At 37.8% G+C, this 24,827-nt stretch overlaps 2 protein-coding genes across 5 annotated transcripts in view; one reads left to right on the forward strand and one right to left on the reverse strand.

The window, feature by feature from the left end:
- Positions 1-15,417, reverse strand: zgc:158689 (uncharacterized protein LOC791177 homolog). 2 transcript variants are annotated; one of them, XM_067601348.1, is made up of 15 exons: positions 15,334-15,417; positions 11,590-11,734; positions 11,368-11,443; positions 11,130-11,216; positions 10,321-10,382; positions 9,971-10,042; positions 9,477-9,614; positions 8,737-8,889; positions 8,452-8,628; positions 7,008-7,647; positions 6,690-6,900; positions 6,226-6,288; positions 5,590-5,758; positions 5,454-5,494; positions 1-3,414 (listed from the first exon to the last, which is right to left on the reverse strand). In XM_067601348.1, the coding sequence occupies exons 2-15, from the start codon at positions 11,635-11,637 to the stop codon at positions 3,342-3,344; spliced, it is 2,010 nt and encodes a 669-aa protein (XP_067457449.1). In that variant the 5' UTR covers positions 11,638-11,734; positions 15,334-15,417; the 3' UTR covers positions 1-3,341. The 2 variants fall into 2 exon arrangements, with proteins under 2 accessions (XP_067457449.1, XP_067457448.1); XM_067601347.1 differs by lacking the exon at positions 15,334-15,417 and adding an exon at positions 13,493-14,377.
- Positions 14,762-24,827, forward strand: part of si:dkey-283b15.2 (neuronal pentraxin-1) — a 17,695-nt gene continuing 7,629 nt past the window's right edge. Inside the window, exons 1-5 of one of the 3 annotated variants that reach the window (XM_067601350.1) lie at positions 14,762-15,400; positions 19,450-19,587; positions 20,694-20,815; positions 22,727-22,847; positions 22,988-23,260. The gene's annotated coding sequence lies outside the window, so the exon portion shown is untranslated. Of the gene's footprint in view, positions 15,401-19,449; positions 19,588-20,693; positions 20,816-22,726; positions 22,848-22,935; positions 23,261-24,827 lie in introns of all 3 variants that reach the window. The other 2 variants (XM_067601349.1, XM_067601351.1) reach the window with 2 other exon arrangements.

A 24,827-nucleotide genomic window follows, 5' to 3' on the forward strand; every position in this document is an offset into this window, starting at 1 on the left:
AACATTTCCTTCGTAGAACTTTTATTTCACAGCATGTCAGTATCCAGTATCTCAGTTAAGCAAAGTCTTCCTCAGCAGAATTCAAAATCATAATATAATATCATCTGCAGTCACCAGGATTTCATATTGATGCAATTCATAAAACAGCCTGACAGTCTGTTAATGTCGCTGCATTTGTTGTTTTTTTCTTTACAGAAACAAGGAAATTGGTGTGCAATATTAAAATAATATTTCACTTTGGTAGAAGAGTTTTGAAGTTGAGACAGGCTCTGGTCCTCGGTGCCGATATTGAAAACAGGCAGTAATAAAATGTTTTGTACGTTGGCTTTCCACTGAGCAAATTCTGTACGTACTGTCTGTCATCTGCATCTGAATTTGATTATATTCATGATGCTTTCATTACATGTCTTTAAGTGTGCTTTCTGAACACGTGTACAATATTCTGTAGAAGTGGAATTATAAATGCCACAGACATCATGAATATTTGCCGTAAATTTGTTCATATTGCCATGTTTGCCATGTTTCTCTAAGAACATATTTAACTTTTTAACATCCACTGGGTCGCTGGCGACCCGCTTAAGCCAGTTGTAAGCGGTAGCATCACACAGTAATGAGTCAAAACAATTGGCACAATTTGACCAATTGGAGATGATTGGAGAGGTTCAGGGACACCAGTGACACCACAAACTAAAAACTCCCGACCTCCGATAAGGCTGGAATTTTATACAGGTTGACAAGATGTAGAAGGTTTATGGTGCTCTGCATAGTTCTGGCATAAAGCATGTCCTAATTATTGTTATGCAAATATGACTCATTATAGACGAGGACCAAAAACACTTTTTTGAGCCTTATTTGAACTGATGTAGGTTTGTTTGTTTTAGCCACATGCTAAACAAATGAAGCCTAATACATGCATCATGGCCTTACAGTTCTTCTGTTATAAGCTTTTTTATTTGTGTATGCCAAATAGGTGAAAATTCAATAAGGGTGGATGTTAAGGGGTTAACATTTCAGATATATTTCTCTGTATACAATCTCTAAAAATGTTCTTCTCTTTCAATACTTTCTACACTCTCATTTTTGGACACTTTCCATTAATGCAGTCCATGGCAATATTATTTATTTTAGAATATTTTTCACTGTCACAGAACTTAACTGTGTGTAAGTGTCATCCTCTGTAGGAACACTTTACTGGCAGCCACTTAAACAGCCACTAATTACTTTCATTCACAGATTTAAATCTGAGTAAATTAATATAACTATTTAAAACATTCAAACCTGCAAAGGCTAAAATTATTTCATTTTGCCTTTACTGTGCCATTATGTACAAGGTCTCTCTTCCTGTTTGTTCCCATATTCAGGAGAAAAAATTGATGCCACTGTCAAACGATTTAGAGGTTTACTGCTTCTGCCTGAAGTCAAAATGGTTCTACCAAAGTGAAATACTATCAGCATGTTTTTAAAAGTCAAATAACATACAATTACAAATGTGTAAGCACTATTTACAAGCATGAATAAGCATTATCTTTATCTTTACTAATGATGCCAAACTAATCAAAGTAATACATGTGCTGTTAGAAACAATATACTACAACCCTTGTGGGTGACATCTTGAATCTTCAAGATGCTAAAAAAAAAAAAAAAATCACAGCAACTCAAGGCAGTTAAGAGCACAGGAGGAACATAAACAGTGTCAGTTTGCACAAATACAAAAGTTCACCTTTAAACTGCAGTTTTCTTGCCTACAGAGCTACAGATTTACTTTGGATATCTCTAGTTTACCATGAACACTTGCTCAGACGTTGGTCAACTTTCATTTATGCCTTCTTCATCACTTTCATAAGTACATTTCCCCAATAAAAACTCCATCCTCTCGTCCGTCCTGGCTTTCACGTCTCTCTTGAAGATTCTGCTCAGTCTGTTTGGTAAACAAGCAGCTAAAAGAATTAACTAGCCTAGGTGTTGTTAAGCTTTAGATTTGGGACCGAAAAGGAATCAAGAATCAAATCCAAAGACTAAGCGCTGAGATCTCACATCCTTAAAACTTTACATCCTCCATAACATGCTACTTTCTAAAATAAACCCGTCTTTCAGTAATAACACCATCCAAATGTTCAACTATTGGTGGTTATAGTAACACACTCCAGACTCCAGAGTTTGTGTCTGTGAAGCTCATGAGCTTTTTATTATTATTATTATTATTATTGTTTAGCTATTTTTGCTCCATCTTAAAAAATTCACTCATTGATTCTACTGAGAATTTAACACGTCTCAGTAATTTCTGTAACTGCAGTTTAAATTCAAACTTTGAATAATTATATTTAGGGAAGAGTTTGTCTTGACATAATTTTTTTTGAGCTGTTTTTGAGGTAAAGAGTTTCACTAATCTACACTCACAAAATACTGATATGTGACTTCACAGCAGCAGAATATATGGTGTTAAATGGCATTAACATGATGTATCATTGACGAGGACTTGTACACTCAAACAGCATTAACCGTGTTTTTTAAAGTATAATTTACACGAGATAAGTCGTGTGCCAATTTCATTAAAAGATGCCAAGTCTCAATCAACCAAACAACCACATTTTAAAATAGAAAAGACAGAATAAATTTAAAAAGTTTTCATCGAAACCAAGAAAACCCGACAATCCGGCAGCTTTTCTAAAGATATAATAATAGCACTTTTAGAGTAGGAGCCTGTCCTCTTCCCAAGACACTTCATTATAGCGAAGGTGAAATTACACCACAACCTGCTATTAGGAGCCAGTCCCTAGATCAACTGAACTAAAAACACTTTTCTGAATATGGCACGCAAAAAAAAAACTACATAAAAGGTTATGTATAAAAATTGCACTGTAAAACAAAAGCAATGAGAGGCATCTTTTTATAGGCCAGGACAAACCTGAAAATGTTAGTTATTCTAGGCGAGCAAGATTCAGTATTTTGATCTCAAAAGCTAAGTACAGGCAACATCTTACTTCTGTTTCACAAAAATAACTAGCCTAGATTTTATTTTAATGCCCACATCTCACTCAAACATAATTTTCAGATATAATAGTGGTCCTGTTTCTACTTCCTCCTATTAACTACCTCAACAGTGAATGGACTGTAATTATATCATAACAGATCAGCCTTTACACGTATACCCTTAAAACTTTGATTTAAAAATATACTTTTCTTGCCCATGAAACACAACCTGTATTTGATTAAATTGCAAAAAGAAAAAAAGAACATACAAAGTAAAGTACTATTCAAAAGAATCAACATGAACCAATGTGCTGCGTTCAGGATTCAACCTGAGGCTTGATGGATCGACAGAGCACAGAGAACAGGATCGCTTACTCGATGATGGGTGCCGAGCGATCGTTGGTGACTGTTTTTCTGAGACGGATGTGGGCAAATGGATTGGGCCTGAAAGAGAAGAGCAATTAAAACAAAAGGAAACATGTATTGAAGAGCCATGAAAATCTACAGTCTTCCCTTCCATCAAATGTGTCTAAAGAGGCACTAGTACAGTATGTGAAGCGGTCCACTGTGTAGCTTACAAACCTGCTGCCTCAAGTTCATCACAACCTACTACACAATACATCCTGATGAACATGATACAGTAAACAAGTTTAACAACTTGAAAAGGAAGCAGGAGGACTTACAAATGACGGATATGACATGAAATAAAGTCTATGTTGCATGTTTATCATTTTTAGATGTTTCCGCTTCCTTTTTCAGTTATTATAGTTGCCGTCTTAAAGCATCTGTATGATTTCTACTCTGCTGACCTGATAACTCAACATAACGACTGTTTATCAATGGTGCCCTGGTAGCCCAGCAGTCTTAGATGCTGATCTTGTATTTGCAACGTCCTTGGTCTGATTCCAGTGAGGGACCTTTGTTGCACATCATCTTGTCTCTTTCCAATAATTTCCTGTCACATCTCCACATCAGTGATCTAAATAAGGCAAAAACTGCCCAAAAAATGTATAAAGAAATGGTTTTATGAAGATCTTCTGTCTTAATACACTGTGTAAAATTCACCTAACATTTTTAAAACCAATAAAATCATGGTTTAACTTTTAATTATGTTGCACCAAACTTTAAAACCAGCTTAAAAATAAGAAAGATTAAATTTAAACCTCTCTTTAAACATCAGATGAGTTTTTACTCTAAACCTAGATTACATTTAATTCTGTTGCACCAAAACTTTAAACTCTAATTTAAAATGTGATCCAGTATTAATTTTAAACTTACACTAGAGGAGGTTTAACTTTTTAAACAGCTGCCTTTTTGAGATGGATTGAGAAACATAATCAAGTTCCTTAAAGAAGGTTAAGGGACAGACTCAAACCAACTGAGTTTTATGATGCTGAATTTTTTTCAAGATATCGGTTCAGCAAGGAAACTGTTATGGATCTGAACAGGAAGATTGAACCAACTGTCAAACTTGGCAGTGAAAGAAATGCAGCTGTACCACCGATGCTCCAACTCCTCGTAGCCCTGAGATTTTATGCCATCGGATGTTTCCAGAGGTTGGATGGGGACCTGTTTGGCCTAAACAACTCCACGGTCTGCCGCATTAACACCAAGGTGTCGAAGGCAAAAGCAAGTCTGTAGAACCAGCACATCCAGTTCTCTCCAACGGAGGAAACAGCTGCTGGATTCTATGGTTTTTCTCAAAGGAGAAGAAATTAGAGTTTCTCTGTTGAGCTATCATAAGTAACTTTTTATCTAGTTAGCAAACAATGTCACGTTTATGCAGAGGGTTTATACGTTAATACAGAGTTAACGTTTATAATGGTTTCCCCCTTTTTTTATACCTACAAGGTCTAAACAGCACATTAATGTATTTATTTTTATTTATTCAGCCTTATTTATTTAGTTATTTATTTTCATTTGGGTAAGCAAGCATCTTCATACTGATTAAACTCTTTGTCATTTTGGTTTAAATCAATAAACTTGGATTTGCTAAACAGAGATTAGTTTTTAATTGTGCAACAGAGCTCTGCTTAATTTTAAATCTGGATTTACACATTTTAAACCAAGTTTTGCTAAACTCTGATTAGAACTAATCTGAGATTAAATTAATCTTTGTTGGTGCAACCCAGTCATTATGTGGTATGGTCATTAAAGATGTACTAACTGAGTAACGCACTTCCATAAAATTGGGGGACTTACAGACCCAAGTATTGGTCAAACTCCAAGAACACCAGATCCTACAATTCCCACAATGCAACCACACATCCAGAGGAAACGAAGAAGCCTGAAGAAGCCTCAAATTTAATCATCTGGATGATTTTGATTTCAAAAACCAGAGCCACAAAAAAAGACATTATACAACTTTTTACAGGCTGATTGGTACTACTCATGACTAATAAACTGATGATATTCATGTATATAATTGGTGGAGTGTCCCTTTAATTATAAACACAGTCCTTGTGAGATGCTAAAACATTTACCTGGTTGGGGAGGGTGGTGGAGAGACCAATTCTGAGGAGATCTGTAATATAGAAGAGACAGAGATAAGTTAAGGAAGAGAGTCAGCTGTGTCACTCTAACTCTTAAGACCTTCTCCCTCTCTTTCAGGTCTCTGACCTTGTTGCTGTCGGCCATGCTGTACGGGCGCGGGCGGAAGGTGCTGACCCTCTGGGGAGGAAGGGAGTGCTCCTCCTCCGACTCGGGGGTAAGGGCTGGTAGACCTGGAGACACCAACTTGTCGAGCTGGCCCATACTGGTGCTGTTAGCTTTAGATAAGAAGAGAGAGCTGCAGGGAAGGTCACCGACCGAGGACAGAATACACAAGAAAAAAGAAAGAGGAAACATGATGATGTTAATGTTGCGTGAATTCATCAACTATGCTGTTGGTGTTGGAAAGAGAAGATGTGTGTTGGGAACAGGCGGTGGAAAGACTGAAATCCAAACAGTGAGTATCATTCTGCAGTTTATGAGCTCCTTTGACTTTCTGCATGTCTGGCATGGAAGATGTTTTGATTTATTGAGGACGGAAAAGGGAAGGCTGTCATATTAGTTTCAACATCACAAATGACCCCATTATTTTTTGTGTGACTCAACCTATGTTATAACTTTGTAATTTTCAAAGGATTGCGACTATACTGACAGACTGATAGAGTTGTAAAAAACAGATGGAAGTGAAAGAAACATTTCTGTCAGTAATGGCGTCATGGTTCATTTTACTTTTTGATCTTTTATCTTTTTCTGTCTCTGACTTACCTCTCGATGTGATCCATCCTACTGTGTTGTGGCTGGGTGTAGGAGAAAGGGAACCAGCCTTTCCTGTGAAGGAAAATTTTACTGTTTGTGATCACTGATTTATTAAAGTGAGAGCTTCAAGCAGCAAAACAAGCCAGAGAGAGTGTGCGATGAAGAAGTCAGTCTCCATTGTCTTATATGAATACATTTATTAACCCGGCGGCAGGGAGAAGCTTACACACATGCTATATGTCTGTTAATAAGCTAGAAAGGAGCACAAGGTTTGGGGAAATGGTGCCTTGTCTTGGTTATGATGACTCCTGATCACAACATTGACATTCAACCCAGAACCTGTTTTATTCAGCTTTTATCTTATGGCATTGAGACATTTCAGAGTCTAATTTTGTGCTTTATAACAATACTAAAGGTCAAAAGTCAGATGCAGCAAATTCTACACCAGTGTGTGTGTGATTTGTAAAACATACCGTCCAGTTCGTTCATTTTGACCATAGTGCCACCCATCTCTGGGCTCAGAAATAAGCAGGGTGATGCTATCACCAGGCAGGAAGTGCAGTAAGCAGGCCCCGCCTCCTATGCCGCCACCGCCGCTGCCCTCTGATGCTCCAGGTGAGTGAGCGAACATGGCTTCCACACGTGTAGGTCCAGATAAAGGCAGCATCCTGGGGAGACTGGAGCCTGGAGGAGGAAGAGGAGAGGAAAGAGAAGACAATGAAGGGAGAGGATGAAGATGGAGACACTCATACAACAAACAGGCAGAAGTTTAATATTGTATCACATCTTACCTTGAAAGCCGCCCAGCCTTATTTCACTCACAGGTCTCCTCGGCAGTGGAAGTGTTGCTGTCGCACACATCTCCGCAGACTTCATCAGCCAGGGATGTGAGGGTGATGAAGTGTTGCTTCCTCCTGGTCCCACCTGTTGGTGCAGTAACTGCACAGGGGTCATGGCCCTGGAGAGAGGAGCGCTGTGGGGCAGCGGAGGACTGTGAGGAGCACTGTGGGGGATGGTGAGGGTCATGCCTTGCGTGGAGGTGCTGGTTGGGGACACGTGGCTGAGCGACATCACCGTGGAGGGGATGAGGCTCGGGGAGAGGTTGCACGTGTTGGCGGCCGGGAGAGAGCCTTGCTGGGCTGAGCTGCTGAACGTGGTGGGAGTGGACGCGGCAGGGCTGGCGCTGCCGCTGGTACTGCTGTCAACGAGGGGGCTGGCTGACGCGCTGACGGGTGTGCTGGTGTGTTGAGGAGACGCTCCACATGATGAACCTCCAGCAGCTCCTCCGACGGTGGACGGGGAGCGGAAAGTCTGAGGGGAGCCCTGAGGTGGACAGGTGTCGCTCTGGGAGGAAGAGGGGAGCGAGCGTTGCTGCTGGGAGCGACTGGAGTCTCCATTTAAGAGAGGAGGGACTTCTTGAACAGAGAGCCTCTGTAAAACAATTTAAGAAAATGTTTCAGTCCCCCTTTACTCAATAATGTGTTTTAGGTTTTGTTGTTTCCCTTGTTTGACCTTCACGCTGCAGAGACTGAGAACAGCAGGAAACAGCGAGCCTGGCTCTCTACAAAGTTCAAAAACCAGCATATCAACACTCTAAAGTTCAGTAAATAACATAATGTTTCTTGTTTGTTTAATCAAGACATAGACAAAAATGTAAAAATTACAATTTGTGGTTTTAGGGGGGGGCATGTGCTGTAACTATTGTTTGTCCAGATATAGTTAGAGCACGTAATTCCTCCTTAAACCTAAAATTGTCATTCTTAAATTTCTGTTTGTGAACCCAAAAGATATAACATGTTAATTTGTGAGTTTTAGAGGTACTAGTAGGCTTATTTTGTTGCCTTTGGACAGTGTCAGACTTCCTGTTTCTCTCTAAGCTAAGCTAATCGTCTCCTGGCTCCATCTCCGTAGTTGTTGCACAAACATGTGAGTTGTATCGATCTTCTCATCTAACTGTCGGCAAGAAAGTGAAAAAACACATATTTCCCAAAATGTCAAATCAGTCCCTAGAAGTTTCTATATTACTGAATGTACAAGAACTATTAATAATAGTCTTGGTTTTTGCTTGACCATCCTGGATGTCAGAGTTTATCCAATGAGGTTTTGAAATAGTTTCAGAATACCGACCCACAATGGAAACTAACCACAGTACAGCTGAGATTAGGGACTTTTAAAAATGCTGAACTCAAAGTACAAGTCAAATATTTGGCACGGTATAAATGAACATGATCCGACCTGTTCCGGCTGAGCAGAGCCGAGCTTGGTGTGACGGAGGACCTCGGCTATCCCAGCAGCCCCTGAGCTTTGTGGTGCGGTGTGACGCAGCAGATTCAGAGCGCGCTCAGGGAGTTTCGTTGGCTGAGAACATGACTGCTGCCAAGATGACAGTTTCTGCGACAGAAGCTCTCTCACCTAGGTTGTGTTCAAAAGCAAAAAAATAAATAAAAACTACTTTAATACAAACTGTGGGACCAACCAGCCGAGACGATTCTCACTCACAGATTACATCTCACAGATTACCTTAGAGTGGTAGTTGATAAGTAGTTTGGTGACACAACATTGTCTGTCCACCAGGAAGCAATATCGTCTTCTCTCCTCAGTGAGTGCGGACTTGTAACCCGTAGCAACCAGTGCGTCCAGCTCGCCTTGGCGACGACTCATCAGCTCCACAAACTGAAGAAGAAGTCAGAGAGATTTCACTGAAAACCTGAGCACACTTGCACGTGCACAACACGTCCTGCATTCACAATCACCTGCACAGTACTCAAAGACGGAGTGACCTTAAATTCATATTGTACGGAGAGAGAAATAACATGTGACATCATATCCTGCCTGACAACGCGGCTGTGCAACGATAACAAAATCCAAATCATAAAAAACTGTCCATCGCCCTGATGACCTTTTCCTCCACTGAACTCTCGCTCTTTGATTTCCCTCTTTCTACCCCCGAGTGAGTAAATCCTTTCGGCCTCTTATATCAGTCATATTTCTTCCAGCGAAAGCTTGTGCTCTAAGGTTCTTGTTTTCTGAAAAATCAGCTGAGGCAGATTTGTTGCCTTGTTTTTTAATCTTATTCACACCGACCTATTTCTCAAACAAACGCTCACGCAACTCTGCTCTTTAATCTGCTATAATGCTGAGTAAGATGTTTAGATTCATGAATTCAAATGAAAGAGGTCATTTATGCATTTTACTGCTTGTGTATCAAATAAATTACTGTTTTTTTTTTTTACACAGGTGGAGCTCTGAGCTTCACTTACCTGCATCTCTCTGTCTCCATACTTGTTCGGGTGACGGCTGCCTTGGCTCTTCCTGCGGAGCTTCTTCAGCTGGGACTGGCAGCGCTCGATAGACTCAGATTTAGACCTCCGCTCACTCTGATACTTCTTTAAAGTGGCCTGAGAGGAAAAGATAAAAAAAGAAGGTTAGTCAGAGGATTTATTTGATTAAAAAAAGTTTGATAGGGGTAATATTTAAGATATTAAGTGTGGTTTTTCAAAATCCATTCAGCCGAGTTTTATTTTTTACCAATAATAAGTGAATTTGTACACATTTATTTATTCCTTTATTTTTCCATAATTCATTTGCTAGTTTCTATAATTGAAATTAGTGCTATAAAAATACATTTGGCTCCTGTTGTGTTGCCTTCCAACCCCCCAAAAAACATAACTAAACACTTTAATCTAAGCAAAAGTCCTGTTTTAGAACATCTCTGTTCAGTTGTTGCTGAGTGTGAGATGTTTTTTGAACTTACTGTGAGGTATTTGATGTCCAGTTCCAGCTTCTGCTCCAACTGGGCGAGCAGCTCAGAATGAAACAGCTTCAACTGTTGATGGATTGATCCATATAAAGCATTTTGAACAAAGTATGTTGATACTTTAACATTCATATATATATAAAAGGTCTCTGCTGAAAAGAGCTGCCCAATTCATAATAACTTCTTAACATCGTATTCTAGTGGAAACCCAAATGAAAGTGAAATCTGTCTCTGAGTGTAATGCATTGCATTTAAATTTAAATTTTCAGCCAAATAATCACAAAGTCAATATCAGATATAAGAGCAGGACATAACATAATTTGTGCCACATTAATGCACCCACTTACCACGTCTTCCAGCTGCACCTGAATCTGTCTGTGCACCTCGGCCATCTGAAACAGTGTGTCTCCTGTAATAAAACACATATAAACAACAACATCAGTATCACATACAAGATACAAGGACCTTTATTGTCGTTTCACCACAGTCACATTTATATTTTTCAGTTCAGATGCTTCATATGATGACATGAAATTGCTTTTCCCGGGGTTTTGGTGAAAAAGTAGAGTAATAGAAGAGAAGTATTTAAACTTTAGAAGAATTAATATACTACATATATAGAAATACAGAATATACAGAAGTTCAGAAATCACATGATTTGGACTGAAGAAATAACAACAGTGTCAACATTAATATACATGCAGCATTAAATACACAGAGAGTAAAAATGTACCAAAACTTGCTGTTTTGACACAATTTCTCATTTACAGACTGATGGTCAGCTGTGAGTCCCTCCCTTGGTCACACAGCACTGTAGTATGTGGTGGCTGGCATCTCGCCCTCCGACACTCCTGCCTGCCTCCCCCGCTGTTTTCAGCATTACAATGAGATCATGTGGTGTTGTTAATCTCCCAACAATGACCCTACTCTCTCCCTTTCCCTCTGTTCTCTCCCTCTCTCTCGACATTTCCTCATTGCCTCTTGTCTTCATCTCCTCCCTCGCTAACGCATGCATCAGACTCAGCAGCAGACTATTTCAAACTTCTCTCCAGCTGTCACATTGACTCCTCTAAACTTGATTAGGTCTATAAGCAATTCTTTTTAAAAAAAAATTTCTCCTTGGCCCCCGGTTCTTCTCTACCAGCCGCCCACTCACCCAGCTCTTTGGAGCCTTGGCTGTCGCTCGCCAGTTCTCCAAGTTTCACCAGAGCATCAAAGTACCCCTTTGCAGCCAACGTCACTCCTGAGGAAGAGAGAAAATGTTGGGAAAATGGATCCTATAATGGTTATTTATCATGGAAAACTAGACCCTTTTCATAAATAACAACTTTATTTGATAGTCTCACCCAGAGACCAACAAATCTGTGTCCAGAGTTAGTCTGTGTTTGACTAACCTGTCAGGGCTTTCTCATAGTGTTTCCCCATAGTCACAAAGTTCTTCAGACTGGGGTTGAACTGGTCCAGAATCCCCTGTTGACAATGATACAGACAAATAATACATTTTATACTCATTTCACTGCAGGCTGCACTATGTATGATTGTTTATATGAGGAATAAAAAGTTGAATCTTGAATCGTGAGATTAACTGTTGAGGCAGACGACACAGACAGCTGTACCTTGTAGACATTTTCTGTCATCTTGTTGACCTCCTCGGTCCGAGACATTTTGCTTCTATCACTTATGTACTCCCACTATGTATGTTTGTGTTTTCTTTTCCTCCTGTTGTTCAGGGTCCTAGGCTTTACAGAAGATAGCAACCCCCTACAAGAGAAAAGATGAAGAAAAAAAACAACAATGCAGTGAGTGATGATGCAGCTAATAATTATTTTAATTATCTATCAATCTGTCGATTATTTTCTCAATAGTCGTTTGGTCTATAAAATGTCAGAATATGGTGAAAAAATGTCAATCACTGTTACCTGAAGCCCAAAGTGACATGCTCGAATGTCTTGTTTTGTCCCGACCAACAATTTACACCTCAAAGATATTTCAGTTTATCATCATAGAGGATTAAAGAAGTGTCACAAATTTACAAAAATTCACTGGAAAAGACTTTTTAAATCTTCATATTTCCTAAAAGTGTCCTTATATTCTATCACTCTGTTTCTTCGAGGTGTTGAAAGTATGACATTTAAATCAACTGGAGGACTTTTAAGGCCATTGAACTCTCATGACAAGACTGAACTTTGGACAGCAATGAGGATGTCGCACCATCTCAGGTTTTGACTGAGGGCAGCAGTGTTACTTTCACATGGATCCCCTCGGTGTCTCAGCTGCCAATTTCTACATTATCGCTCCGCAACACTACAGCAAACCAAATATTTCTCCTAGATTCGTGTGCCAGACGAGTTATACCATTTCAGATAAGAACAATGGGCCCCTCCAGCCAGAGTCACAGGTGTCAGAGCACTGAATAAACAAGCGACAACAATGTTTCCTCGGCAGAGAGGGACGATCAAGAGGGGCTCCTCCGGAGGTCAAGGGATTTCCAGTCTGGGTTTCATAGCAAAAGACTCCCTCAGTTTTCCTTGTGCAGCCTTCCTTTATTATCACAGAGAGATTACAGCGAGAAAACGTTGACCCAGATCAACTAATGGTATATGACACAAAGAAAACATTTCCAGACTCTTGCTCATTAAGGCCACCCTGGTGTAGTCTGTAATTTGTCAGAGTGGATGTAACAGTCTGCTGCACTGCAGGATAAGACTTTAAAGAGGGAGCTTTGTCCTAATTTAGTGATTTTTAATTTAGTTTGAAAGGTGCACACCATTTAAAACGTTAATTAAGTGACATTTTAAAGAAACACGAAGCATAAATGTGGAAATATTCCAGCTTGGCGTGCTTTCACTCTAAGAAATAAAGTGTTGCTTGTTTCAGGATGCAACAGGAACAGTCTGCAGGTGGTTGGGGAACTGATACAGAAGGTGCATTCATTTGGTTTAGCCTCTTTAAATGTCTTCAAATGTGTGTGTGGGTGTAAACACTGCATTTAAAAACCATTAATGGCACTGCAAAAAAAGATGAAAAACACAAAAACCACAGAAATAGCAAACATTATTAAGAGATTTGTACGTTGTGGTGATTTTAAGGTATCCTCTATGAGTCGTAAGGTTAAATTATGACATATATTTATGCATCTAATTCATGCTTTTCTCAAAAGATCAAATAATGGTTGCAAAACAGGACTCCAGTGTGACAATCTGCATTTCTTCCACACCATCTCATCTAATTGCAACAACTAAAACAAAAGCTGGAAGACAAAAGTCTTCTGAATTACTGAAGCACCTGCAATATAACCAAAACATGACAAAAACATATGCCAGACCTGCTTGTGCATGTATAAATATAGCCTAAATAAATTAGTGGCTGATCTTATACAGTGGGTGTCTTTCCCTGAATGGAAATGCACCCTGCCATTTGCTACCTGTTGATCTCAACAACTCAGCTCCACTTCCATTAGTAAAATAGTAACAAATAATTCAGAAACTTTTAAAAAGAAAAGAAAAAGAAGTTACATACCTTTTCTGATCTCATTGTTGGAAACGATAAAGGCTTCCTGCGCGTCTTTGAGTGTTTAATGAACAGTACAACACCCCCTCTTTTCTTCCTATAGGCTACTTTCCCTCTCTGTTAGTTAGTGGGGGGTTGTTTCATCCAGCAGAGCACTAAATCTCAACTCCCCTCCACCCCTTTTTCACATGGCCCTCTCTTTTTCCCCCCTCTCTCTCTCTCTCTCTCTGTCTGTCTCTCACACACACTTCCTCCTCTCTCTACCTCTCTTTACTCCCAGAAATCGGGGTCAGATATTTGGTGCCGTTCAGTACCTCTCCTCATTACTGAGCCGATTATCGACATGCCTTCACGCCCGCAAAAACCGGCCAGAAAATCACCGACAACCCCCCTCCACTCCTCTCCTCTCCACTCCAGTACAACCAGCTCCCTGCCGTTGGAAACCACAGTCAGCCTCCCATTCTGTGTCTGCCTGCCTCTCTCGGTCTCTCTCTCTCTCACTCAGGCTGAATAACAATGAGCTAACGGGACCTCGTCTGAATAGCAGCAGGAGGAGAATAATGACTTGAACTTTTTAAGCCAAAGACAGAGCAGCACAGGCAGGCATATCACTGGCCTACATACACCCGGCCCATCACACATTCCTGCTCCCCATTCTCAGAGGGAGGACAGAGGAGGAGGAGGAGGAGGCCCTGCATGGACACAGGCCTTTCACTTAAAACTGCAGAGAACTCATAAAAAGATTAAAGGATAACATAAAGATGCTGGAGAGTGCATTTAAATTAAAATATGAGTTTAGGATCAATTAGTTATGAGACTAATTTTTTTTTAAGTTGTGATGAAAAGCTCATGTATTCATGTACTTGATTAAGTTTTGAATGTAGAATTTGAGAAATACTGAGGTCAACATCACTTTTAGCAAAATTTTGACCAAAAACAAAAAATATTTATTAAAATGATTTGGATTTTTCTTTTTAGTTCAATAGTTCTTAGAGCTGCAACAATTAGTCAATGAATCAATTAGTCAGTTGACAGAAAATGTATCAGCAACTATTTTAATAGTTTATAAATTGTTTCATGTCATTTTTCAACGTCCAACGTCATAAATGTGAGAATTTGCTTAATCTAACATCTCATGGTTCTGGACTATTGGTCGGACAGAACAAGCAAATAAGGCTCCAGGAAATCATGGATGGATTTTCTCCCTATTTATAACATTTATAGTGTAAACAATGTATTGATTAATCGATAATGAAAATAATCATAGTTGCAGCCCTAGCACTTCTTGTGAATTTTATTGTTTGTATTGTTTTTTTTCAGATGACATTAATTATATAACTAATAATGTTTTGATAAGAAATAAGTTAACATTTTGTTGTGATGGTTGTTTCTTACAGTAGTTTACTCCCAGTCAATAGTCCTTGTTATTAAATATGTTTATGGTAAGATGAGGGTTAAGTACATTGCGCTAATAATACCTTTCGTTCACTCTTCACTTCAGTAAAAACTTCACTTAGTAAAAAATGTGAATGCAGGACCTTTACTGTGCCGTATTAATAATTTTACTATTAACAGTTTTACTTCAGAAAAAAGTTTAGAGTATTTCTTCTACCACTGCCAATACCAACATAACCAGTTAGAGAGGACAGTGTTTACCTGGGACCCCAAATCAGTAAATCTTCCCCTGAATGTTAGTAGAAGTTCTGTTTGTTTTAGTAAAAGCTGCATTAACCTGTTTTGGCCACCAGGAGGCAGAACAGCTTCATAACAGTCTGACAGACACACAACTTGAAGTTTCAACGCTTTTACAGATGCTAACATGTTAGCAAAATACTGCGCACATTACTTACATATCCAGCAGACATGCAGCAACGTTATCATCATATTTGAGTCGTGTTTCTGCTCCACCTGATGAATGTAAGTACTATATTTACTTTCCATTTGGCTCCGTTTTGCTCCAACTCTTTAGAAAAACATTTAGGTTTTTAGCTTGCTAAGCTAACTGTACTTTGCTAACTTCGTATTAAAAGCTGGCAGCAAACTTTGGGTTTATTAGGGCGAATTTCCTGAAAACAGTCGTCTGTTGCTGGAAATGTTGTTGAGGAGAACAATAAGACTCCATCATACAGAAAAAATGCGATAAAGCCAAAAATAGTGAGCTAAAAGAGACTTAAAAATAGAGAAATAAAGTATAGGTGCAAAGTTGGGTACGGAAGCCGAGATCGGCCATGCTAGCAATATTTTTTTTATGCCGATTTCTCGAGATCACTCGTTAATAAGACTGATTTCTCGAGATACTTTATCACAAGATTTATTACAGGTGGAGCTTCTCATTTGTTCATTCCTGTCTTCTCTCCATGTCTAATAACTCAACTATTTAGATGAAGCACAAGAAGCCTCCAAGTGGTTCTTAAGGGTTCAAATCTGTCAAATCTGTCTCTTCACCCTACTTCCCTTTCTCTCATTACATCCAATAAAGTGAAAATGCTTGATAGGTGTTGTTTGGTAGTTCTACATGAAAAATCCCATCATATTATAACTAGGAAACCTGCCATTTGGCTGCGACACAGGTGTCATTAATAAAGGTGCAGTAAATAATAATGGGTTCTCCTTGTTCTGACATATTCAGCTTAAATCAATTACAGGTGTCAAGACACCATCTATGCATTGTTGTAACATTAATATAAAACATAACCTCGTCTGGGCACCACCTACCTTTTTGGTAAGGGTTTGTTAGCGCCAAGAGGAGGCACTAACAATTATTCAATTTAATCAATGAATCAGTCTCATAACCATAAGTTCTTGTCCCGACAGTGACCTCTGTTTACTGTGCTCAAAGAAAACAATATGACACCCTCTTAGGATAATTAAAGACATTTATTAATAGCTAAATGTCTTGAGGATACATGATAAAGCATGTGATAATAAATAAAATGAATAATAAGGCTTATGAATGATAATAAAAATAAATTAATAAAGAAAATTATTCAGAAATAGTGGCTCAAAATGTGTGACCTAAGCTGACTCTAAAGAAATTATCTTTTAATTTTAACATTATTTGACAAGTTTTGTCGGTAGATGGTAGATGGAGTTGGAGTTGGCTGTAAGTTACAGCTTGGTGAGGTGTGGTCTGTGTTACAGATGGGTCTTTGTGATAGAGTGGTGTTACACTACCGGTGAAAAGGAGTCGAGCCATTTTCAGGCTGCTCTGGGAAGAGTCTTTCTTTAACTCCCGGTTGGGCCGGCTGCAGTCAGCCAGCAGGTCGAGTTCCAGTTTCAAGCATCGCCATCAGCTTCTAGATGGCATTTTAGTTGAAGATTCAAGTGTTGGCTCTTTAGTTGAGTGCTGAATAAAGTTTAATCTGATACTTAGTCTGAATCTAATACTTGGTCTAAAAACAAAGAAAACAGACATCTTAATAAGAATTTCTCATGAGTTTTGGAGGCCAGTTCAGAGAACTCTCTGAGGCTGTATTATAAGTTTGGATAAAACAGCCGAGTTTTGGGTGTGTTTTTAACGTTTCTGGCCATATTACTGATGAATATCCAATTTCTTTGTTTCAGGGGAACTCTTAAGGTGTGGTTGATTTAACTTTTCTTACACTGAAGAATTAAGTTTTAAATGCAAAATTCACACTTCAGAGGTAGATATGAATATTTCATGTCACCTTGTGTCATACCTTGTAAAACCATTCAGAAAAACATTTCAGCTTTATACATTCATTTCCATAATAAGTCAATTTTTCTATCAGCATATCAAAATTAACCTTCATATCAACACTTCTCATGATGTCTAGACATCCAACCTTAATTGATTCAACTTTCTCAAACCATCTACACTGAAATAAAGGTTTTAATACTATAGTGAAATGAAATAAAGTTAAAGCTAGATTAAACTTTCAGAAACATATTCAAATATAAATTCAACATAACTCTTTCTTCATATTATAAAAAACATTCAATATGATTATTGTTTAATAATAAAAGAAAACTTCAACCTGAAATTCATTATATCTTTACATTCCTGTTACTTCAGAAAATTCACTCTTTCAATACAACTACATATCTAATTTAACCATTAAAATATGATTGTTTGTGAGGTTAATAGATCAAAAGTTAAACACTTAGGTAATTTAAAAAAACAATTGCATAGTTACCAAACATTCATTAACTCTTAACATAAGGAAATTCAAAATTTTACCACTGGAGGGCAGTATCGTCACATGTAGTAAAAACGTAATAAAATCAAAGTTTAATATCTCCTCAGTAGATAATCACACAACTATCAAAGCTATACCATTCACTGTGTATTTACATGACAAATAACTTACATAACTTACATAATGATTAGACATTTAATTTACATGAAATTTAGATTTGGCTCAGATTTGCAGGAAGACTCCAGCAATGTGAGTCAGAGTTTTTGGCTCTGGTCTGAGAAAGATAAGAGGCCAAAAAGAGGGGAGTTTTCTGTCCAAGTTTACTGAGTTGTTGATCCTTTAAACGCCCTTTCTGCTCTTAGTTCAGGCCATAATTTAGTTATTGGTCAGAAATGGTTTCTCAGGAGGTCTGTTCAATCTCCGTTTTGTCACAGTGTTTAGTTTTTGGACGTTATCAGATGTTAACAGGCAACCAATTTGGCAAAGAGGTGAGTTCGGGGTCCAAGCGTGAGGCAATCTCCATGTCTCGGAGTTCACTCATACTACTCAATTTGAGATTAAAAAAGGCTGTTTTATCCATGGAATTAAAGAAAAGGCCGTAGCATCCTGCAGCATGCTGACATGGCACTCCTGATCTGGCACTCCAAAACATTAGCCTATAAATTATAAGATCTTTTGTTTACTCGTGTTAACGGATTGATTGTTTCGTTATCTTGAGATAACAAAGCTTGTTTTCTCGAGATAATGAAATACTCAACTTGTGATGTCAAGATAACAGCATTAAAAATATATTTGCAATCGCTGCCATTCTCAGCTTCTGTAGTTGGCTGATAACTCTGTTGGTTAACTTTCTCATTTATTTTAATGTAAAATGCTAAATAATTAATACAGAATTTTTCCAAGTAAAAGTACTAATATCCACATATTACTACTGGTTTGCTTAAACTCTTAACAATACTAATATTTTATGACTGCGTTGCATGTAAAATCCAATAAGGAAATGTCCACAAATATTAACTACAACTGTCAGATAATAATAAGTATTCTAAGTATAAGGGGGAAATAATAAGTATTTCCCCCTAAAATGTGGCAGATTGGCCTCATGAAATAGAGACACACAAGTCAAAGTGCCAGTGCTTTACAAGTGGACATAAATAAGGCCTATAAAACAAGAATTTTTTGTTCATTTTTCATAGCTGAACTTGCTCTGGAGGCCTCATTAACCCTTACATACTGTTCAGGTCACATTTTAACCACATTTTAACATTTCAGAGCAGTAAAAATACCCTAAACACAATTCTCTCAGCTTGTAACTTTATGACTTTTCCTAAAGTGACTATATGAAAAGAAATATTTCAACTTTTTAATATTTCAAACAAGTTTTGTGCAGCTGACACACATTTTTATACATATAAAGGGTGTTCTGGGTTGAATTTGATCAGTATTTATCTTTAAAAAAATTAAATCCTTCAACTGGACAACATTCATTTAAATCATTATGGCTGTTATGTTCTCCTGTTTTACGTAACATATAACGATAATCTAGAGTGATTGTGAATGTTTTTTTCACCATAAACAAATTATATAAAACCTAAAGAATTCATTCTCTCTTCTCTCTGAAAACTTCATGAAGGATTAATTACACATTTATTAATAATTGACAGATAAAAAAAACAAATTTGTGGCTCAGATGTTCGGTATAGAGACTAATTATGAGGGGTACTGTGATCCTGTAAGCTGACATCACATCACCCACCTGTTGGAAAGTCTAACATGTCACTGAACTGAAGCCGTCTTGTGTTGCAGTTGCAGGTTTTTCCCAGCGGGTGGCGATCATGTGACATTACTTCCTGCTGCGGCTCTCCTGCATGCAACAAGTGCACACTGTTAAGTTATATTGTACAAACTTGAACAAAGCTGCATCTTGAAAACCAGAACAAGCAGGTAGGAAACTCATAATCACAAACACACACCTGCATAAACAAATGCAATTCACAATGTTGAGAAGTTCAGTCAGTCAAGATATTCAGCACAGCTTACATGTTAAGCATTTTCTACTCAGATATTATTACTACATCATGTTTACTGACCTCATTACTGCAGCACATCACTTCTCTGTACAATCAAGAAACACTAATGACACTAAACTAAATTTATCTAAACTACTGGGCTCAATGGGGCCAAGGCAAACCTACATCAATAATCTAGATCAAAGTGTCTTTGTCTTTCTGTCCTCAGAGTTTCCTCCACTTTGCCAACCATAGCAGACGAATGTGCTCTGTGGGGTTCTGGGTCACTTGGTTCAGTGTTTAGGGGGAACATTGGAGCGTCTGTGGTCTCGTGTCCTTGGACCTGAGCCGTAAAGCTGTTTGTCTCGGCTCGCTTCCTCGGGGCCTAATTCACACGCACTAAGGAGATTGACAGACAGGCGAACTCGGCTCCCATTGACCTATTAAACAATAAAGATGACTCACATAGATTTCACCCATCTATCCATCTGTACGCCTTCATGTTGTCACACAGTGTTTTATTGAACACTCTGGAAAAACAGACGTATGTGTCTCTGAAAGAGATAACGTGTTTGAGTTTGCCTTAGTATAGATCACTCGGCTAATCTTCAGTTCACGTTTTCAATTGGATTTTGTCCAAATGTGTCATCTACAAATAGTGTCTCAGACTGATGTCCAGACCAGGAGACACAATGTCAAAGTGAACACACACAACTGTGTAAATCACGCTGTCTGAGCGGTAAAAATCAGTCCTGAAAAGTATGCAAGTTTTGAAAATACAAATTATTTGTGCACTGATGAAGGGACTCTATGTAAGAGGGATTGTCCTGATTGATTTCCCTCATTAAACATAAATCACTAGTTTAGATGTGAGTGAAGACAAATTAGAGAAGGATTTTTTTTCACATTTTTAGAGAACTGAGTTGGAGATTGTAAAAAAAAAATGCATGTAACATGTTGTACATTCAGTATAATATCATATATCATACCACCACATTAGTATCATTTAAAACTAACAATATAACCGCCTATGATCTACAGTATGACAGTGATCAATGAAGGAATCTCGGATCTGACGATGATGAAACTCGTGTTCCTGATTTATGAGAAGCCGATACTGTCCACAATGAAGGGAACGGATTCTCCTCACAAAACAGTTCAAGGCAAGTAAAGTACAAAAAGTGGCTGCGTGATCAAAAATATGGCTGCAACTAACGATTGTTTTCATCATTGTTTTTCATTTTCTTGATTAATCAATTATTTGTGTTCACAGAGCCCAAGCTTATTCTTCAAAATGTCTGGTTTTGTCCAACCATTGTCCAAACAGTCAAAAACTTATGAAACAAGAAAATATACACATTTGAAAAGCTGGATTTTTGCCCTTTTTGCTCAAAAATAGTGCTTAAACGATTATTTGATCATCAAAATTATTGCCAGTTAATTTTCTGTCAAAAACAAAATCAAGAAGTCAAGGCTGATGTTGATCAGTGTTTGTTGTTTCCACTGCTCAAAATAAAAGAGTACTATGCATTTAATAATTACTTTATACAAATATATAGATGTTTTACAGCAGGTTATAATAAGATGAATGATGCCAGTGTCAAGATCTACTCACTGAAAGAGGAACTGTGACATTAATTTGTAGTTGTAGCCCTGCGACATAAACTCCAATCACTTAATGTGTCAACCAACAACACACTTATGAGAGATAAGCAATTAATAAATATTACAAATAATATAAATATTGAGTAAATGTTTTAAAATGGTTTGCAGACTTAAATAAAACACACTGTCAACAACATTTAAATCATGTTCAGGGTGTGAAACACAAACACCTCTCAGACTCAGCTTTGCTGCTTCGTCTGAGTCTCGTCCAACCAAGTCCGATCTAGTGCTTGAGGGAAAATCCGGTTCATGTCACAAGTCATCATGAGCTAATTTTAAGTCAGTTGCAAGTCTGTCTTCTCACTGAATGCAGTCATTTTTTAGCAAAAATGCCAAATATTTGATCGTTTCAGGTTCTCAAATTTGAGATCTTGCCACTTTTCACCGTCTTACATCGTAGGAAACAGAAAATCTTTGAGTTTTGTACTGTTGGTCAGACTAAATAAGACATTTAATGAAATCATCTGGGCTCTAGGAAATTGTGATGGGCATATTTCACAGTTTTTTTTTGATATTTCATAGACCAAAACAATTAATCGAGAAAATAAGTGGAAGATAAATTGATAATGAAAATAATTGTTCGTAGCTAACTGTGATTTTACAAATAGTGACTGAGATGAAGTCCTTTCAGTGCATAGTTCTAATAATGAAATATGGTGATGAAATAGGTGTGTGACCATGTAATGCCTTCCTGAAGTTGTTTTGTATTGTTCCAGGATTGTTCCAGGTCAAAACGGGGGTATTTTTGCTTTAGAGTCTCAATCCGAGTCAGGACTTCAGGGAATTAAGCATCAAGTCAGTAAATCAAGTCTTAAATCAGTGAAGTCCAAGTCAAGTCTCAAGTTGATATTTTGTGACCAACGTCAAGTCTACAGCTTAACATGTATTTATAGATAAAAGGCAGACACAGCACGAGTGGCAGAGCGAGGACACGAACTTTGACTGCTCGCTTTATTCACTCCTGATCACTTCTTTAATCCTCGACTCTCAACAGGTGTCAGCCTCTTGTAATCAGACTGGTATTAAGTATATTTACATCTGACTCGTAGTCGGCTACATTTAGAAAAACATCGTCCAGCAGGAGTTTGAAATTTCATGAAACACTGCCAGCAGTTGTTAATAAAATCAATGAATTATTTGATATCCTTCCTGTATTATTATCTTTTAAAAATGACTATACAGTAATTTGGATTTCTATACTACTATTTATTCTTTAAGACCAGGTGTAATTGCCTTCCAGTTTTCTTACCTGAGGTATTAATCAGACAGTCGCAGTGCTTGTGACCGACATATGCCAGAGTGTCTGAACCTGTTATCTAATGATAATGTAAGTATACGTGTCTGCCCTGTAATCAACATGCAGCCTTCATTGTTTGTGTGTTGTGTGATTTTCTTTGACCTCAAAGCAGCCATCTGTTGTCTTGCCGCTGCCTCGCTGGCTGTCAGTCAGACTAGAAAAGACCAGAGAGGAATTAATCAGGCCAATTACTCCCGTGCTAAGATCTGGGTGAGCTGTGACGTGTGCTGGAGGTGAGGCCAACATTTACAGCCTGTTAGAAAGGATATTTGTAAAAAAAAAAGGTAGTTTTTTTTAACAATGCCGGTGTGGTTTGAGCAGGTTACTTCTATCACAGACTCATGTAACATCAGGAACAATATTTCTGTGATAGAAATAAATATGGTGAAGAAGTGAGCAAGATGCCAGAAAGTCAACCTGAAGGCAGCGTGACAGGAAGGGAGGTGTGGTCTTCCAGGAACAATCCACAAAGCAGAGGGAGGGGTGGAGAGGAGGAGAGAAAAAGGAGGTAGAGACAATGAAGAAGGGATAGAAAGAGTTGAGCACACCTCTGGAGTAAATCTCTCAATCTGATCAGCGTGTGAGGCGGACTAACTCACTACAAGTTCTGAGTGGATACGCAGGCTGCACTCACAGGGACTCAAAGGTAAGGACTCTGTTCTAATGTTCATTTAACTTTGGTTAAAGTTAACACACACATATTGAACACATACAGCTGGAACAGTGTGTTAAATGTTGTCTTAGGTCAGTTATGATTCATCAATGAGGTGTTACTAGAAAAACACTGAGGAGAACAGAACATTTAGATGCAAAGAAATGCAACATTTTCTACTAGTTTCAACTAAAAGATATTTGACCAAAACATATTTCTAAAATTAAACACCTCTTTTAAGAACATTTGCTTAAAAAATGAAATAAAACAGACTAAAACTACAGCTGGACATGCATCAGTTGGAGTCTGTTGTTCCCTGTTAGCGGAGACATTTTATCATTTATCTATTTATTGTAACCTCCCCGAGGCAGCTGGGAGATCTCTTGTGACAGGGTTTCCTGGATGGCAATACTTAAAATTTTAGATGTATAGATTTTTTTATTTTTTCAAAAGCATTTTTCAAATTTTCACAAAGAACAAACTTATCTTCTTTTAAATAATTCATTCGAAGCATAACTGATCGCTTAAGAAAGAGGCTGTAATGTTTATTGGATCACAATTCTAACGGCTACTAGAAAGTAGAGCTGCAACAAGTAGTTGATTAATTGATTAGCTAATTACATTGATAGCCAACTATTTTGATCATTATTTTTAAAGAAAAGAATATCCAAATTCTCTTATTCCAGCTTCTCAAATGTGACTATTTTCTGGTTTCTTTAGTCTTCTATGACAATAAACTGAATATCTTTGGGTTGTGGACAAAAAAAGACATTTGAAGATGTCACTTTGGGAAAAAGTGATCGACATTTTTCACCATTTTCTGACATTTTATGGACAAAACAACTAATCGATTAATTGAGAAAATAATCAGCAGATTAATCAATAATGAAAATAATCATTAGTTGCAGCCCTGCTAGAAAGTAAAATAGAAAACACATATTTTAGCTCATTGTCCTTATACTAGATGGACATGGCAGCGTGCTGGAGTGCAGGTGGACGGGATAAGTCTCACTATGTGTTTAGAGAGAACATTTATCCAGCTGCTTTTACCCAGAAGTGACAATAATAATATGGCATCTAATGTCACAGTTAGACAAGAAATAAACAGCATTTAAGACCATTTCACAGTACTTTACTTTATTGTTGAAGTATTATAGTGGAGTAATGAAGTATATGACAAATCAAATTAATGTATTTTAATATATAATATATTAAAGGAGAAAGAAGAATCTGAGATTTAAACTATTATTTGCTGTTTTGGCATCACACAGCTTTTAGTAAATTGGCAACATATCATAAAACACTAAAGCTAGTTAAGTGGAAGAAATACTAGAAAATGTATGAAGCAATAACAATGTGGAAGAAGATTTTTCTTACACTGTCTTCTACTTTGCCAAAGTGTCTCAACAAATTCTGGGAAAACGACTCACAGATAATGATGTTGATCTTGTAAAGTACTGAAACTGTCATCCTGCTTGTTTAAAAACAGAGAGCGCTTCATTTTTTTTAAGAGTCGACTGTTTCTTAATCACAGGTCTAACTACAGTTTTCAGTTTTTAAT

The sequence above is a fragment of the Thunnus thynnus genome, chromosome 10 (assembly GCF_963924715.1).
Source record: "Thunnus thynnus chromosome 10, fThuThy2.1, whole genome shotgun sequence".
Classification (NCBI taxonomy): Eukaryota; Metazoa; Chordata; class Actinopteri; order Scombriformes; family Scombridae; genus Thunnus; species Thunnus thynnus.